The sequence below is a fragment of the Cynoglossus semilaevis genome, chromosome 20 (genome assembly GCF_000523025.1).
Source record: "Cynoglossus semilaevis isolate Cse_v1.0 chromosome 20, Cse_v1.0, whole genome shotgun sequence".
In the NCBI taxonomy this organism is placed as follows: domain Eukaryota; kingdom Metazoa; phylum Chordata; class Actinopteri; order Pleuronectiformes; family Cynoglossidae; genus Cynoglossus; species Cynoglossus semilaevis.
Window position 1 is genome coordinate 4,890,297 of NC_024326.1, and position 15,140 is coordinate 4,905,436.

General features: G+C 40.6%; 1 protein-coding gene across 1 annotated transcript in view; it reads right to left on the reverse strand.

Moving 5' to 3' along the window:
• LOC103396168 (dipeptidyl aminopeptidase-like protein 6) overlaps nucleotides 1-15,140 on the reverse strand; it is a 67,516-nt gene that overhangs the window by 29,805 nt on the left and 22,571 nt on the right. Inside the window, exon 2 of the mRNA XM_008334157.3 lies at nucleotides 1,144-1,258. Within this exon, the coding sequence (XP_008332379.1) occupies nucleotides 1,144-1,258 (115 nt within the window). The remainder of the gene's footprint in view (nucleotides 1-1,143; nucleotides 1,259-15,140) is intronic.

A 15,140-nucleotide genomic window follows, 5' to 3' on the forward strand; every position in this document is an offset into this window, starting at 1 on the left:
TATTCCTTTGGAGGGCCACAACATTTCAATGAAAAACCCAAACCAATAGATATTTTAGGAAGGTTGTTTTTTTTTCCTATTATACGACCAAATATTTTTTATGAGAAATAAAATCCTCAAGAGAAAAATATTATTTTTGACATCTAGTCGTGACACCGATGTTGGTGGTTCATGAGTTTAAGGTGGCACAACATCATATGAACAGAGTATTTTTGAATCTGTTTATAAGAAACCGTCTTCCTCTGAATAAGTGTGTGTGCGCGGAGAAGTGTTGTTGTGATAACATATGGTGAGTGTGAAGGAAACTGTTCAAACTTGTCTCACTACCTCACACAACCACATGTGAAAAAACCCATTTTGTTAAATAAGTACAGACTGAAACATGTTGTTCAATCTGTGCTCCTGTGGAATGAGAAAGTGGTTGTTTCCTTAGACAGCCAGTGTAACTCAACAGAGAAAGTGTTTCAGAAACACAAAGCATGCAATTACATGGTAATATATCATAAAACCTTATTCTTAAAACAGGGGTGTCAAACATACGGGCCAAATCCGGCCCGCTTGATGAATTGAAGAAAAAAATACACAAACACTTCATGCTCAGGAAATGTTTTGTGAATTTATATTTCATAAAATATGTAGATTTATTGAATGTACTTTTTTGCATTAAAAAGGGGAAAAAAGAAGACGTTATTTATATGTAATTATGTTATGATTGTACTGGTCCGACCCACTAGACATCTTAACCAAAATAAGTGAATTTTTTTTTTAAAGTTTTTAGCTTATTATAAACTTTTTAGACAAAAAAATGTTTGGAATATCACTTTTTTGCTGTCGTTAATATAATAATTATTATGAGAATAATTAATTCATCAAAGTGTTAATATTTATTTTGCTGCATTGAAAAAATATTAAGAATTCCTTTTTGACACAGCCTTAAACCTTTTTTTTTTTAATTCAAATTTAATAAAGACCTAATTCTTGAAAAAAAAAAAAGATCCAAAGTTCCACCAAAATATGTTCTGCAGGGGTAAAAAGTGGTGTTAAAAAAAGTAATTTCACACCCTGGTACACATACACTGGGATAGCAATCACACCTGTGCGCGTGTGTGTGTGTGTGAGTGTGTGTGTGTGCTATATACATACGGGGTGTCAGCAGGATGACCGAGGTGACAATCAGGGAACAGATGATGAGGATGACCAATAGAGCGATGGCTATTCCCTTCCAGTTCCTCTGAGGTGGAGCACTGCCCACAAGGTCCTGGGGACAAGAAAAAAAATACACACACGTTATATATACAAATTAAATTAACATTGACACACAAACACACACTTGCCTCAATATCATCCGTTTAAGCCGTCACGGAGAAATCCTGCAAACAGTGCATTTTGGAGTTCCTTCCATTACAAATGAGACAGAGGCTTCTGGTTCGGTCACCGCTGGAGGCAGAGACGTGCTGAAGGACAGTTCGCTCACTGTCACACAGACGCTGGAAACTCTGCAACTCGTGCGTCTTAACACAGTATCCTCCTGTTGCCCCCTGCTGCTCATATACGAAGTGTGCCTGCAGCTCAGTCTGCTAACTGGAGAGGAGCTGAGGCGTCAATTGTGAAACAACAGGCAGAATAATAGGCTGCGCTCTTCACACAGCCCAGCAAATGGATAATGGTCTATAGAGAAAAACACATCTGCCACGGAACCACAGGACACACCAAACTCAAGTGTGGGAAATGGCAGTCAGGAGCACAGCCTCTGGATCCTAATGCGCTGTAAGTGATTTCTCTGGTAAAAACCCAAACATGTTCCTCACAGCATCACCGACGGCAGCATTTTAATGCAGGTTACACACTTTTATCTCCACATTAGTAGCTTTGCTGCATCTCACTTGTGAAACAACAACCAGGAACAAACAGCTAAAGCCTTGAACCTTCAAAAAAAAAAAACTTTTTTTTTTTCTTCAGTCAGACTGTACCAAGCATTGGGCACAAATCATGATGCAAATGCAGCAAGAACGTGAAACCACAAAATACTGTTTACATCACCAACAAGTCTATGTACTTCTGTAAAAAACAATTGACATGACGCAACTATTTCTGACAGATTGTTTTTCTTTTCGATTATTGTCGTGATATTTCTTTGGTGCTGTATGGGGACAGGACAGGTAAAACGGATGAGAGGAAGGTGAAGAAGAGGTAGGTGGCTTTACCAGGTAACTCAGCACTGTTGCTAGGTAGATGGAGTAGTTACTGGTTTAATTATATGCGTTACTTGAGCGAGTAATGGGAGTGTAATTGCGCGAATAATGTGACAGAAAGGTATCACTTCGTGCTCGGTGTGAGGTGAAGGGAGAGGAGAACGACAGCTCGACATCAGTCAGCATACTGTCATTCCTGTCTAATTAGTTCTTTTCGCGCACACACACACACACACACACACACATCCCTACACACACACACATTAATCTCTGGTCACAGTCGGTGAGGATACTGAGCAGCTCCAGTCACCCGTATCAGTCCGGTTGCTGAGATCTTTGTAACCAATTAGACCTGGTCTGTGCAGCGTGCGGCAGCTCAGTGAACCATCCTCATGTTGATGATGGTGGTGTGAGTTTCATCATGCGGCGTCCATGTGAAAGTCAAACACATGTTTTCGCCTCCGGCCTTCCGAGCTGCACAGCCCTCTCTTTGCTCCATCACCAGTGACTGTTCCATCTACATTTTTTAAAATGTGAGCACATGTGTGCATTTATGTTACCAGTGCACTTAGTGTCTGAGCGCAGTTTGTCTCACAACCGAGCAGATCGATACTGTAGGCAGTGAGTACACATAGAAAAACAACAGGCACGTCAATAACTGGATTCACGGCTGCAGAGTTAAGGACTTTCAGGATTAGATGCACAGATGTGTGTCCTGGATTCATTAGATATTAACCCGTCAGCACTATTAGCATAGTCTAATCGGAAAGACGTGCTGCAGAGTCCGTCTAGAAAATCAACGCTGCATCACACACACCTCTGGCAGAGACCGAAATAAAACAATCAGAAGTCTGGACAGGTACCCAGATACTGTAACAAGCCAAACTTTTTCCACGTGTAACCGGCCTGAAATAAGCTACCAAGAATAGAAGTGTAGCACGAAGCTGACCGGACATTACAGATCTATAAATGTGTCAGCTGGATTTATGCCACGCTACGTTGCTAAATTACTTTTCAGCGTTGGAATGGCAGCCAAGAGAGGAAATGGAAAGGAATATAAGGTCATTCTTGACTCACGAAGAAACCTGACATCAGGCCGGAAGTACAATTACCCCAGACAGCTTTCTATTTAACGTCTTCCGTGCAGTAAAAATGTCAAATAAACCTAACTTTGACTAGTGGCTCTCCACGTTGGCATTTCTGTAAATACAAGCTCGTTTATTCAGAGAGGTCAGAGAGATTCTCCACAAATCAAATCAATAGAAAATCAAATACTGTGTTAGATGTTTGTCATTTGTCCATTAAAATCCCCAACAGATGAAAATCCACATGAAAAGGATATGACTGCTAACCTTCAGGGCCGCTATGCTGCGACACAAAACACCAACATGAGCAAGAAGTGGTCGATATTTATCATACTTCCTGTAATCCACCTTGTTTACATAATAAACCTTTGACCGATTACGACCTCATTAAAGTCCTATGATGGACTTTTAGATCTGGAAGAGTTTGGACATGACATGTCATGAAAGAAAAAGAAAAGTCCTCCTCTGTGAGCCTTAAAGACCTTTTCAACAGTGACTCAGACTCCATTTCTGATTCCCTATTAGTGGCAAATAGAAAAGTCCAAACCTTCAGAAGGTCGAAAACCAATTTAAGGGCAAGGACAATGTAGTTCTGGGAGAGCTTGCCTTTGCGGTAAATATCTCAAAATAGTACACAACAATGAAAGTACTGTCACTTTCTGTTCTTTCTTCCTCCCTGCAACGATTGAAAACCATACTGGCTACTGATCAGAGATCACGTTACTGGATGGCAACTAGTCATTATGTAATTTTGGATTCTAACCTGGACAAAGCACTGGAAGACAAACAAAACCACCATCACTGTCTACATACATTTAACAAACAAAAACATCACAAAGATTAGTCCAATAAGAAAAAACTTTTTTTAAACCACTGTTTCATGAGAGTTTAAGCATTTCAGCTCTAATTGCTTCATTCTACTGTGCAACAATACTCCACTCCAGCCACCTACTCACTAACCAGCCTCACCATTTAAAATCCAGAACCAAAATGGCTAATTTCCCCTGATGTTAAGTGTGTATAAAAACTTGCTGCAAACACACAAACACACACACACACACTTGTCCAAATGTTGACCTTTCTGAAGAGCTTTTAACATGGAAAAAAAAGAAAAGTGCCTGGAGAGGAATCCTGACGACCAGCAGTGTTTGCAGTAAACCCCTCCACTCTTGGTTTAAGTGAAGAGCAGACACACACGTCTTTGAGCCAATAACAATTAAAACCGCATCAGTAAACGACGACTGCAGCCGTTTCCACACTCTGCAGATGCCACATCGAGGCAGCAGAGAGAAGTCAACAACATTTCTTCAGGTCTGTTTGATGCTATTTTAATTCCATTCCAAGTCAAAGGGGGCTTTAAGATGAAGCATCTTTTGAGGTCAAGCTTTCCAAACACCCCACGTACCCCCCTCCCTCTCTCTCTTTTTCTAATCCTCACTTCCTCCTTCTTCCCTCTGCCTAACCATCCCTTTGTCTCCACTCACTGCTCAAGTGTGAAATGGATCTTTCCTGATCTCTGAGCACCTGGTTTCCAAGGGAACCAAGAGAGCTATTGGTGTTAAATTTGTGGTGAAACCGTGCCGGCTGCTCGACAGTACAGTGGGGACCAATATCACGGCCGTGTGTCATGGGAAATTTGCCCTGGGAGCCTAAAGATATGAACTCAGAGCCGGGGAAATGAGACATACAGACACCTGAAACGAAAACGAACCTCAACTGTCGAAAGACATCGGACACTTGACATGTGATATATCACTCTGACGAAATGCAGTCAGAGTCAGGGAGCAGTCAAACTGCAGAGAGGCAGTAACCTTGGACATAGGGGTAAACTTTCCTCTGGAACCGCATCAATAAATCATGTCCATTCATGAGTAAGATTAAGAATTCATGCCAACTGGCTTTTGGTTCATAGATAGCAGGACATCAGCCGGCGTCTGTCCTTGGAGCCTGACTTTGTCTAGTGTTTTATAGAAAGATGGACCTCGATCTGTGTCTGTTCACATGGGAGCTTCATTCAAAACTGGAAAGACGGTCAAGTTCAGTTCAGATTTTAGTTTTGAACTGTGACAGGGGCAGAAGGAGAACGAACTGCAGATCAATTTAAAAACGACTCTTTACGCCTTTGGTATCATCATAAAAAAAACCCCAACTTCCTGAAGGATTCTTCCTCAGACAAAACTTAAAACAAGCACACAACACTAGACTCTTAACTCAGAACCATTGCTGAACTAAATTCCAGTCTCGAAAGACAAAAACACTTCAGCTACAGTATGTGCAATACCTGCTAACATTTGTGGAATAAATTCTAAAGGTGAGCAGCACACTTCAGAGATGTCACTTATCACAAAGTCAAAGTTAAAAGAAAAACTCAATCAAGTGTCAAGTTGGTTTAACCCATGTTTGTGTGGCAGACTACGAACCTCAAGACCCTGGAATCAGATCAGTGCATGAAGAACAAAGTTGGTATTGAGCTTCTATTTTTGCCAGCTTAAAAAAAAAAAAAAAAAGTGAGCACAGTAGCTGAAAGGTGCAGAAGGACCAAATATGTTCAGCACAATAGGAAGGAACAAAGACTTCTGATTTCAAAAGTAGAATCAAGAAGGGTAGACAGGAGAGAGCCATGAACCCAGACTGGGTTTCAAAAAGATTAGAATTTGAGTGAAAGTACAGAGAGAGAGGGGGAGAAACAGGGAGAGAGAGGGGGGGGGGGGAACAGGGAGAGAGAGAGAGAGAGAAAAAACACGAGCCTTTCCTTTTCACTTGATTTATGACAACAGTGACTTTGTGCTGAGGAGTTAATGGCCTCAGTCACTGATGTCAGGACATGTTTAATAAGACATGATGCCAATTATGTAAATATAATGAAAGTTAGAGAATATCTGAAGACAAACGCTAGCACTTAATGGAGCGTATAAGTGGGAAAAAATATGCCACTGCCAGCTGGAGCCAATCTGTGGGATCAAATTCCATATGAATTTCCTTAACAGAAGAAGTCAATATTATAAAGAGTGAAAATGTTTAAAATATTATCTTGGACATCTATATTTCTTAAATACTCAGTGCTACTGTAATGGTTCTGTATGGTTTTGGTTCATCACCACTTGTGTCGGTCGGGTCACGGCGAGTCAAAATAATATTAAATGATTTAGAGCACCGCCTTTATACCATTATCTGATTTCACCTGAGAATAAATTATTCAATATGTGATGAGATGCTTTTCCTGCAGCACGGAGCAGGTGCTTAAATTCTTCCACTCAGCTGCAGTACATCTTGGAGTCTTACATTAAATTACACACAGTCAGTGGATTTCATTTGAAAAGCATGAGTACAGAGTTTATTACATTATCAGGATGTCACAGATGCTTTACTGTGGCCTCTCTCTCTCTCTCTCTCTCTCTGCTTCTCTATTTCACTCTGATTCTCTTTTAATGTGCAAACATTTTCAAAGCAGAAAAACAAATTGGAAACAATCTAGAAATGTACACTTCAACGGGCATTAAGTGTGAAAGTCATAATTAACTCAATGCTTCCACACAAACCTGATGCTACTGCACAACGCAGTAGTGACGGTGAAAGAAAAAAAGCCAACAAACCCCCCCCCCCGACACACACACACACACACACACCATCTGCTTTTATATTAGCGCTCCATAATCCTGCCTTTACTGTGTTGTTGTTGTTTTGCCACGGGATGGAGGTTATAAATCACCTCGGTTTATGACACAGGAACTGCACTATCCCATATCTAACACGTACTGTTCACCGAGTGTTGTGTTTTCACAGAGGTGTACTTATTATGACACATCGCAGCTTCCCGCAATACCTGTTCCCTTCACCGGCGTCTTTTTACTGCAGCATCTGTATGAGCAACCAAAAGACAGAAACAGAGATCACACACTGTGTTATTAATACTTGTTCATGCTGTATAACCTATAGTTACTGTAACCATAGAAACTGTATAGTACTATTAAAAAAAAGATCAGCGGCAATTAGATATAAAAGAATTTGTTTAATTAGCAGTTTTTGGACCATATGGATCATTGTTGTTGTTGGTAGTGTACAGCTACACAGATCACTGGGGTCTCATTATTTCTAATATATGGGGAGCGGAGCTGGGGTCGGTACTCGTGAAAATATAATTGTGAGCGTTGTTAGCGTTGCGTGTGCCAACACCAAATTAAACATATTAAACTTCCAGCTTCTTTGGCCCTGAGAGAAGCACTGGAAAAAAAAAAAAAACGCTCTGTATATGTGCTGCGTATCAGCGTGAATAATAAAAGGCTCCTGTTCCCTGGATGAAACACTTTATTAATGTGTTCTTCCATTTGTTTGTTGTTCTAAGTTTATTGTCCTCACGTCTAGTTCAAAGTCCTTTTCATTAGAGTGCGACGTAAATTTTGAAAATCATAACGCCTTGATTAGGAACGAAGCAAACGTAAGTAGATATCGTGTGATTGACAGATCAATGGTCCAGTAGAACGTTTGCGAAAAATCACAAGTTCCATTCTTTAGATAATCCCAGATTGTGATAAATCTTAACCTTTAATCTTTTTTTTTTGTGAATTATTGTAAAAACGTATATAATTACAAACCGACCATGACATAATTAATTGAATGGTGAAATAATGATATACGTTTTACATAAAATGTTAATTAGTTAGTTGGCACTTTCAACCCTCCATATGCTCCTGCCCTAAATCCCTGCAATTTTTTCCCTAACTTTTCTCTTAAATGTGTGTGTTTAGAAAACTGAAGGACGTCTGCACTCGGCCCTTTTCCTCCTGTGTGGCTTTACTAACTGAAGAGATTGTAGTGACAGTGATAAAGAACGATTCACAAGGTTTATCTTGTTCAACATTGTGTAGGCATTTTATCTTCAGTTCCTATGAAGCTTAGGCATAAATCAATTTTTGTTTTCTCCCTTTGACACATACACGCGCAGTCCCTCGACACAAGCACAGACTTTAGATTCTCCATCTGTCTTCCTAACTTTGCTGGAGAACAAGCACAGCCGAGTCTTAGCGCCACGCTATAATTGAAAGTGTATATGTTTGCTTTGTGACGCTTTCTAAAAATAAGGTCTTTGGAAATTTCCACACAGCAAATATGGAGGGAATCCAACCCAATTTGTGAGAGCAAATATTTGTGCATATCATTTTTCGATGATATTGTCAAAAAAAAAAAAAAAAAACGAGAATAGTGAGTTTTTGAGATGTAAAAATACAAAACACGGATTTATGAGACTGCGTTCTGTAGGATTTCGCGCTGGGTTTTATTCATCTTTGTTCAAATAAGATGTACTGAGGATGTGGAAGAAATAAGCGAGATTGTGTTTCTTCTCTTTCCGTTGCCGAGTCTATTTACAGGAAAAGGCAGAGGGAAAAAAAAGATGTGTTTTCTCAGAGGATATAAATTACCGCCTGCCTCTGGATAAAACTGGCACTGTCTTTGCATCATTAGAGGGAACGTGGCACAAAGCAACGTGACTGAAGTTAAATATCTGACGAAGGGATTAGTTCAAAGTAACCTCCTTTAAAATTAAGTCTATTCTCAGCAGAGATGAGAGTCACATTATCCCAACAGAACAATTATGAAGCAGCCAAACAGATCCAGCATGATTAAAGTTTAAAATAAAACATCCCCCTCCATTGTGAAATTACATGTAATCACATCTGTTTTGGTTTTTTTTCAGAGACCAGTGTGTGCAGCAGGTCTGCCTACATGCTCCTCCATAATTACTCGTCTTCATTATGCTGCATTAGTCACCTTTATTCCCTTCAGGCTTCACTTTGTTTTAAATGACAGCATTAGCACCGCTCAGCTGGTAAAGACGTGTACAGCTAAAAAACAACAACAAAAAAACACACACATACAAACAGATCCATGAATTTCCATAAGCATCCTTATGGCCTCATAATGAGCAGCCTTTTTAAAGGGGATGTTTGAAGTGATGCACAACAGTCCTGTCGAATCAAATAAAAAATGTATGGCGAAGCGTTTCCTGAACCAGCAGTGAGTCACTGATGAAAACACCATGTAGCTTTTTCAACACAGACCGTATATTCTAATCATGCCATGAAGCAAAAATCACTTCACTTTGTTCATTTAGACAACATAAAATAAATGGGCTTGTCTCCAAACACAGTAGTATGAATATCAGGGAAAAAACATTGAAGTCCACACAGGCCAATCAATCATCAAAAAAGCATGTGGAAACTATACAAATGTTTCCATGTCCAATGCCAACATTGCAACTTGGAGTGTCTGCTGATACTCATATCATCATTGTAAATGTCAGACATCATTTCACAAACACAGAGTTCCTTATCAAAAAGAATAACTTCTTTTTTTTAACACTGATTTTACCAACATCTCTGAAAAGACAGCTTGAACTTGTATTTCAGGTTAAAGCCAAATCTGCGACTATAATACGATGCAGTGAATTATTAAATCTCCACAACCAGCAGCAGCATCAGCAGCAGCAGCAGCAGCAGCATCAGCAGCAGCAGCAGCAGCAGCATCAGCAGCAGCAGCAGCATCATCAGCAGCAGCAGCAGCAGCATCAGCAGCAGCAGCAGCAGCAGCAGCATCATCAGCAGCAGCAGCAGCATCATCAGCAGCAGCAGCAGCAGCATCATCAGCAGCAGCAGCAGCAGCATCAGCAGCAGCAGCAGCAGCATCAGCAGCAGCAGCAGCAGCATCAGCAGCAGCAGCAGCGGCGGCGGCAGTGTTGCAGCTACAGTCCGCAGAGCTGCAGTCCGAACCTCGAACATTCTTCTTAGCAGCATGTTATTTCCTGTGCAGTGATATCTTAATTTCTTCCTCTCTCAGACATGCAGGCTGGTGCATGCATTTCAAACTAATATTGCCGTTGAGCAAGGTCACTGTTAAAGCTGCAGTGTCACAAATGGAGCTGTGTGTACTTTCCACTCTCTCTGTTCCAACAGGAAATTGTCTTGTTCTTACAAACAGTGCCAAGTGGAAAAGGAAGGAAAGACAATCTCTAGCGCTCCATAAACCCCAACTACATTTACATGATTTCCTTTATCAATAAAACTGACATGATACTTTACATGAGTCGTACTACTGTGTGAATGAGCACACGTCTCATCTCAGCAGCTTCGACATCTGACTTCTACCACTTCTTCGACGCGTCTTTGATCTGTGTTCGGGATGGGCTTCGTCACTGTGCCTTCTATGCTCACCTGCTCTCATTAAAGCATGAAAAAAAAATTGTTAAAAAAGAAAGAACAGTAGAAACAGTAGCATTGACATTCTTCCAGCCAAACCTCTTTGACAAATACCACATTTAAATATATCCTGCTGGTGGAAATTTTAAGTGCAGACTGTTCACCTGAACCAAAGAATCATTCTCTTGACTTTTATCTCAAGCCGCCCCGGAAAATGTGGAAAATTCAGAGCTTTGCTAAAAACAACACACTTATACTTGTAAAGAAAACCTTTTACTGACAGAGGAAAACATGTCCTAAATACCTTTTACTGACAGAGGAAAACATGTCTCTACAATTCTACTGAACATAGAATAGAATTAACATCAACAAGACGACTGTCAAGTATTAAAACGGCATACATTTTTTTTGATTTTTGAGCACAGACTCAGTTTACAGAGAGTCCAACAATGTCAGGTTGTTCTTTAGAGAAACCTGACTTTATGACAGTGAAGAGTCTCTTGGATTATGAATACAAATAATCACTTCAATGTCAAGAGCGTAGTTTTACAATCTCCTCGACACTCTGCAGGAGAGCCAAAATTCAGACGTCGACGTGTTTACCAAAGAATCCACATTCATTAACACTTGCTCTTTGTCCTTGGATTCTCCTTTGTGCTTCCAATTTTTTCCTGGCAAGCACTCAGAAGGGTCTTTGAGGGTCTGGAAACCTTTGTCTGCATTGCACAAAGAGTTGTTTATGTAAACAGGTGACACACAAGCAAACACACACGCATTTCTGTGGAAAGAGCAACACCTGTGGGATGGAGTTACACTGGAAGTTCATTAAAGATTTAGTCAGAGGTTGTACATGTGTTGATACACATGGTCGGGCTGCAGCACTTAGTCTACCAGCCAGAAAAACACAAATCTGAAAAATAAAGACATTTTGTTTCATCTATTCCAAATTAATTTTTAATGCATAAAAGGTTGCTTGTTACAAATGCGTGTGTGTTTTTCAGTTTCTCGCATTTAATTTGAGCCTAGATAAAATTGGCATTAAAGTTTAATACTCGCGCCCAGAAGCTCGGCTTTCATCATAAAAGCAACACAGGTTACAATCCAGCGTCTGGTCGACTCTGTTGCTGTTAGCATTCTTACTGTGTCCAATACTTTTGCAACAGCGTGCTGATTTGGCCCAGGTGTATTGTTTAACTTCAGATAACGGCAACCGTGCCTCAGCCATGAAATGTTGAACAACCTTCCTCACTGAAACGACTGCAACTCAGAGTAGACAAAAGGATGAAATATACATTCACAGAAATGGTTTCAGGCAGAATTGAGGGCTTTTTTGTTTGTGTGTGTGTGTTCAATCTCCTGCACTAAGAGACATGGGTGAGAGACATACCAACAGGCTGGCCAATCACGGTTGCTACGTCTCGGCAGCGGCGAACACCAGTGGAAGCGGCATAAACTGTATAAGGCATGATTAAGTGCAGCAGTGGGCTATAATTGGCCTGCACTGACAACAACAGCAGAGCTCACCTTCTCCAGCCCACTCAGCTCAATTTGCATATGCCAGCCTTATAAATGGATGCATTTAAACCATAAATAGTGTTAAAATTAAACCTTAGTGGTTTGGTCTAAGCACTGTGGATGATGATATATTGTTCTCCGGGGTCTAGCACCCCTTAACTGACATTTTGCTACAAACCGTTCCTGAATCCAAATCCATAAAAAACTAATTCCAGCAAACACAGACCCACAGCTCACGAAGCACTACATCCACCCTAAGCTGCATTCAGTGGGTGAGCTGTAGAGATGAGGGGGTGGGGGGCTTTCCTTGTCATGTGAAATACTTTAAGATGAATAAAAATAAAGTATAATTTCAATCATATCTTTTAACCAACAGCATCACATTCACAGCATCCAACTAAAAATGTTCTAGAATTGACATCCACTTGTCGTCTTCCTTTGTTAAACACATTATACCCAGGGTAAAATGGGTTTGATGTTCCCCGCAGTGGTAATTACAGCTCTCAATTCTTATAAAAAATATAGACACTCCTTCCTGCCTTCACATATGCACGCTGGTTGTTAACATACAGCACAAACAAGAGTTTGAAAGAAGAGTCTGTCACTGGAAAATCCATATAAAAATAAAATTGACACACACTTCACATTAGGTGGAGAGAGTGATGATTAAACTCAGGTCGATTCAATCCAAACACTTCTATGCTGCCCACACAGGGCAGTTAAAGGAGCACAACACAACAACAACAACAACAACAACACAACAGCATCTCCAACCAGGTTAAGGTTACAAGCGTCTACTAGGAAGATGTGAAACAAACTCAAAATGTGGAGGACACCTACTTCAAGGTTTTTTTTGTTGCATTTCAGGACTGGATTTTAAAAATATTTTTCACCACATTTCCCTGTTATTTGCTTCTTCTTTCCTACAATTAATGTATTTTGTTTTTACACATTACTTACGTCTCATAAGCTATTAAGTACAGCACATTTGGTTTTAATTGCACTATTAAAAACAATAATAAAAACAACAACTCAAATATTGGATAGGACAGGGACAACCATAAATTTGGTGTTTTAATACACAGGGACAAGTGTGCCGTGGATTTACTACAGCAGAGGTCTGTCTCTACTACTGAAGGTGTTTAAATCAAAGAGTATTTTTAGATGATTTTAATTTCACTTTTATTCAAGGGTGTCACCAAATAAAGCCCTGTGACACACTTGAAAGTCTCATCCCAGCAACCATCTTACTGCAATAAAGTTATGTTCGTGTGCCTTCTGAATCCAAAATGCCTGTTGCTTCCAACAAAAATCTAATAAAGCATTCAGAATTATTCAGAATATTCTAAAGAGGCGACAGCAACGTAGTGGAGGTTTGAGCTGCGTTAGACCGGGAACACACGCAAAGCTGCGTGCGTCTCGCATCTCCAAGACAGAGGCATGGAGGACGGAGAGGGTGACGGAGGTTAAGGTCCTACCTGATCGGACTGCTGAGGTTGCTTCACCGGCCCATTCTCCTCTTTTGCATAAGTCATGATGATAAATCAAGATGTGCCACAGACAGAGGGAGTGCACTGTTCGCTGCCGATATAAGCGCAGTGTAATGAAATGAAGCGAGAGTGAGGTTAAAGACAGAGGGAGAGAAAGGGAGGGAGGGAGATAGGAGAGAGAGAGAGGTGTTCAGCGTGTAGAGGGTATCCGGTGATGTGGAGATAAAGCCGTGGGCGCACGCACACACACACACACACACACACACTCTCTCTCTCTCTCTCTCTCTCTCTCTGTCTCTGTCCCTGTCTGTCTCTGACACACGCGCAAACACACACCGGAGAGAGGGCAGGGATCAGTGGCTGATGTGGAAGAAAAGTGTGAACCAGCCGCAGAAACGTGGGAGGTTCTGATCACATCTTACTGTGACAAAATACTGTGGCACCACCGCCTGCTCTGCTCCATTATGTTTTTCAAATGTTTTTATGAAGAGAAAACCACTGAGCGTTAGTGGAAATACAAGCTCTAAGTAAGGAGTCTTTCATACTTGACTCTGATCTGTAAAAAGACTAGTTTTTATATCTAACATTATATAGTGCGATCTACACTTATGTGGTATTGATCGCCATTTTGTAGGAATGATCTTAAGCCTTTCAATCGAGTATGTCAGCACATGGATCTAGGTTTCAGTCCCACTCATCTTCCCACTTCAGAAAGCAGGAGAATATACAAAACAAGCAAAAAGTACTAAGAAGGTAGAGGTACCAAGAAAGAGAGCAAATCTGCAATTGCGTCACAACAACAGATGACAAAAGACCAGAAGAAAATGCAAATAAAACTAGCAAAGAGTGTATACATAACACAATCCATCCATCAGCTCCAAGCCACAGGTCTCAGATGTAAAACTTCCATATCATTTAGGGAGAAGTCCTTCTTACCTCCTTGAATTACATCACATTACAAAAGTCAAAGTCAAGTTCTTTGGGAAAATTTACTTAAACTGCCTCACATGTCTGCAGCCTCTTGTTCAAACAGGGTCAAACATGGGGCACAATTGATCATTGGCAGGCTAATAATGAAGAAATAACCCTTTAGAACAATAACAAGCTCTGATACAAAAAATAAATAAAAATAAAAACTGGCAGTTCTGCAGGTGATTCAGAAACTGTGAACGCTTCATCGTCGACTGTCCCCACTTCCACACATACAGTACATTCCCTATACCTGTCTATATAAATGTTCCCTCCTATTGCACCTATATATAGTCAGCTTCACTGTTTAGCACCATGCTTACAGCAGCTGATAATATGGAGCCCTGTCAGTGTAGATCAGATCACCGAGGGCAGTCATTACTGGCAAGTCCATTACACAGGAAATGGAAACAGGAATCAATGCATGAAGAACAATATACTTTCACTTCTTTTCAGAAGTGAGTTTTACTTTTCACCGCACCGGAGTTAGACTCTATTTATGACTTACTGTGCTCTGTGCACTGCAAGTCGGGCAGAAGGAGAGAAAAGATTTGTGTAGTGTGTCTATACTCATAAAATTATATTCATTCTACTACAATATATCCCAGTGCTGCTGTATTGTATGCCAATAAAATAAAATCAAGAGTTAGTGCTAGTGCCTGGCTCTTGAAGTAGCGGTGCTACGGTCCTCCCACACAC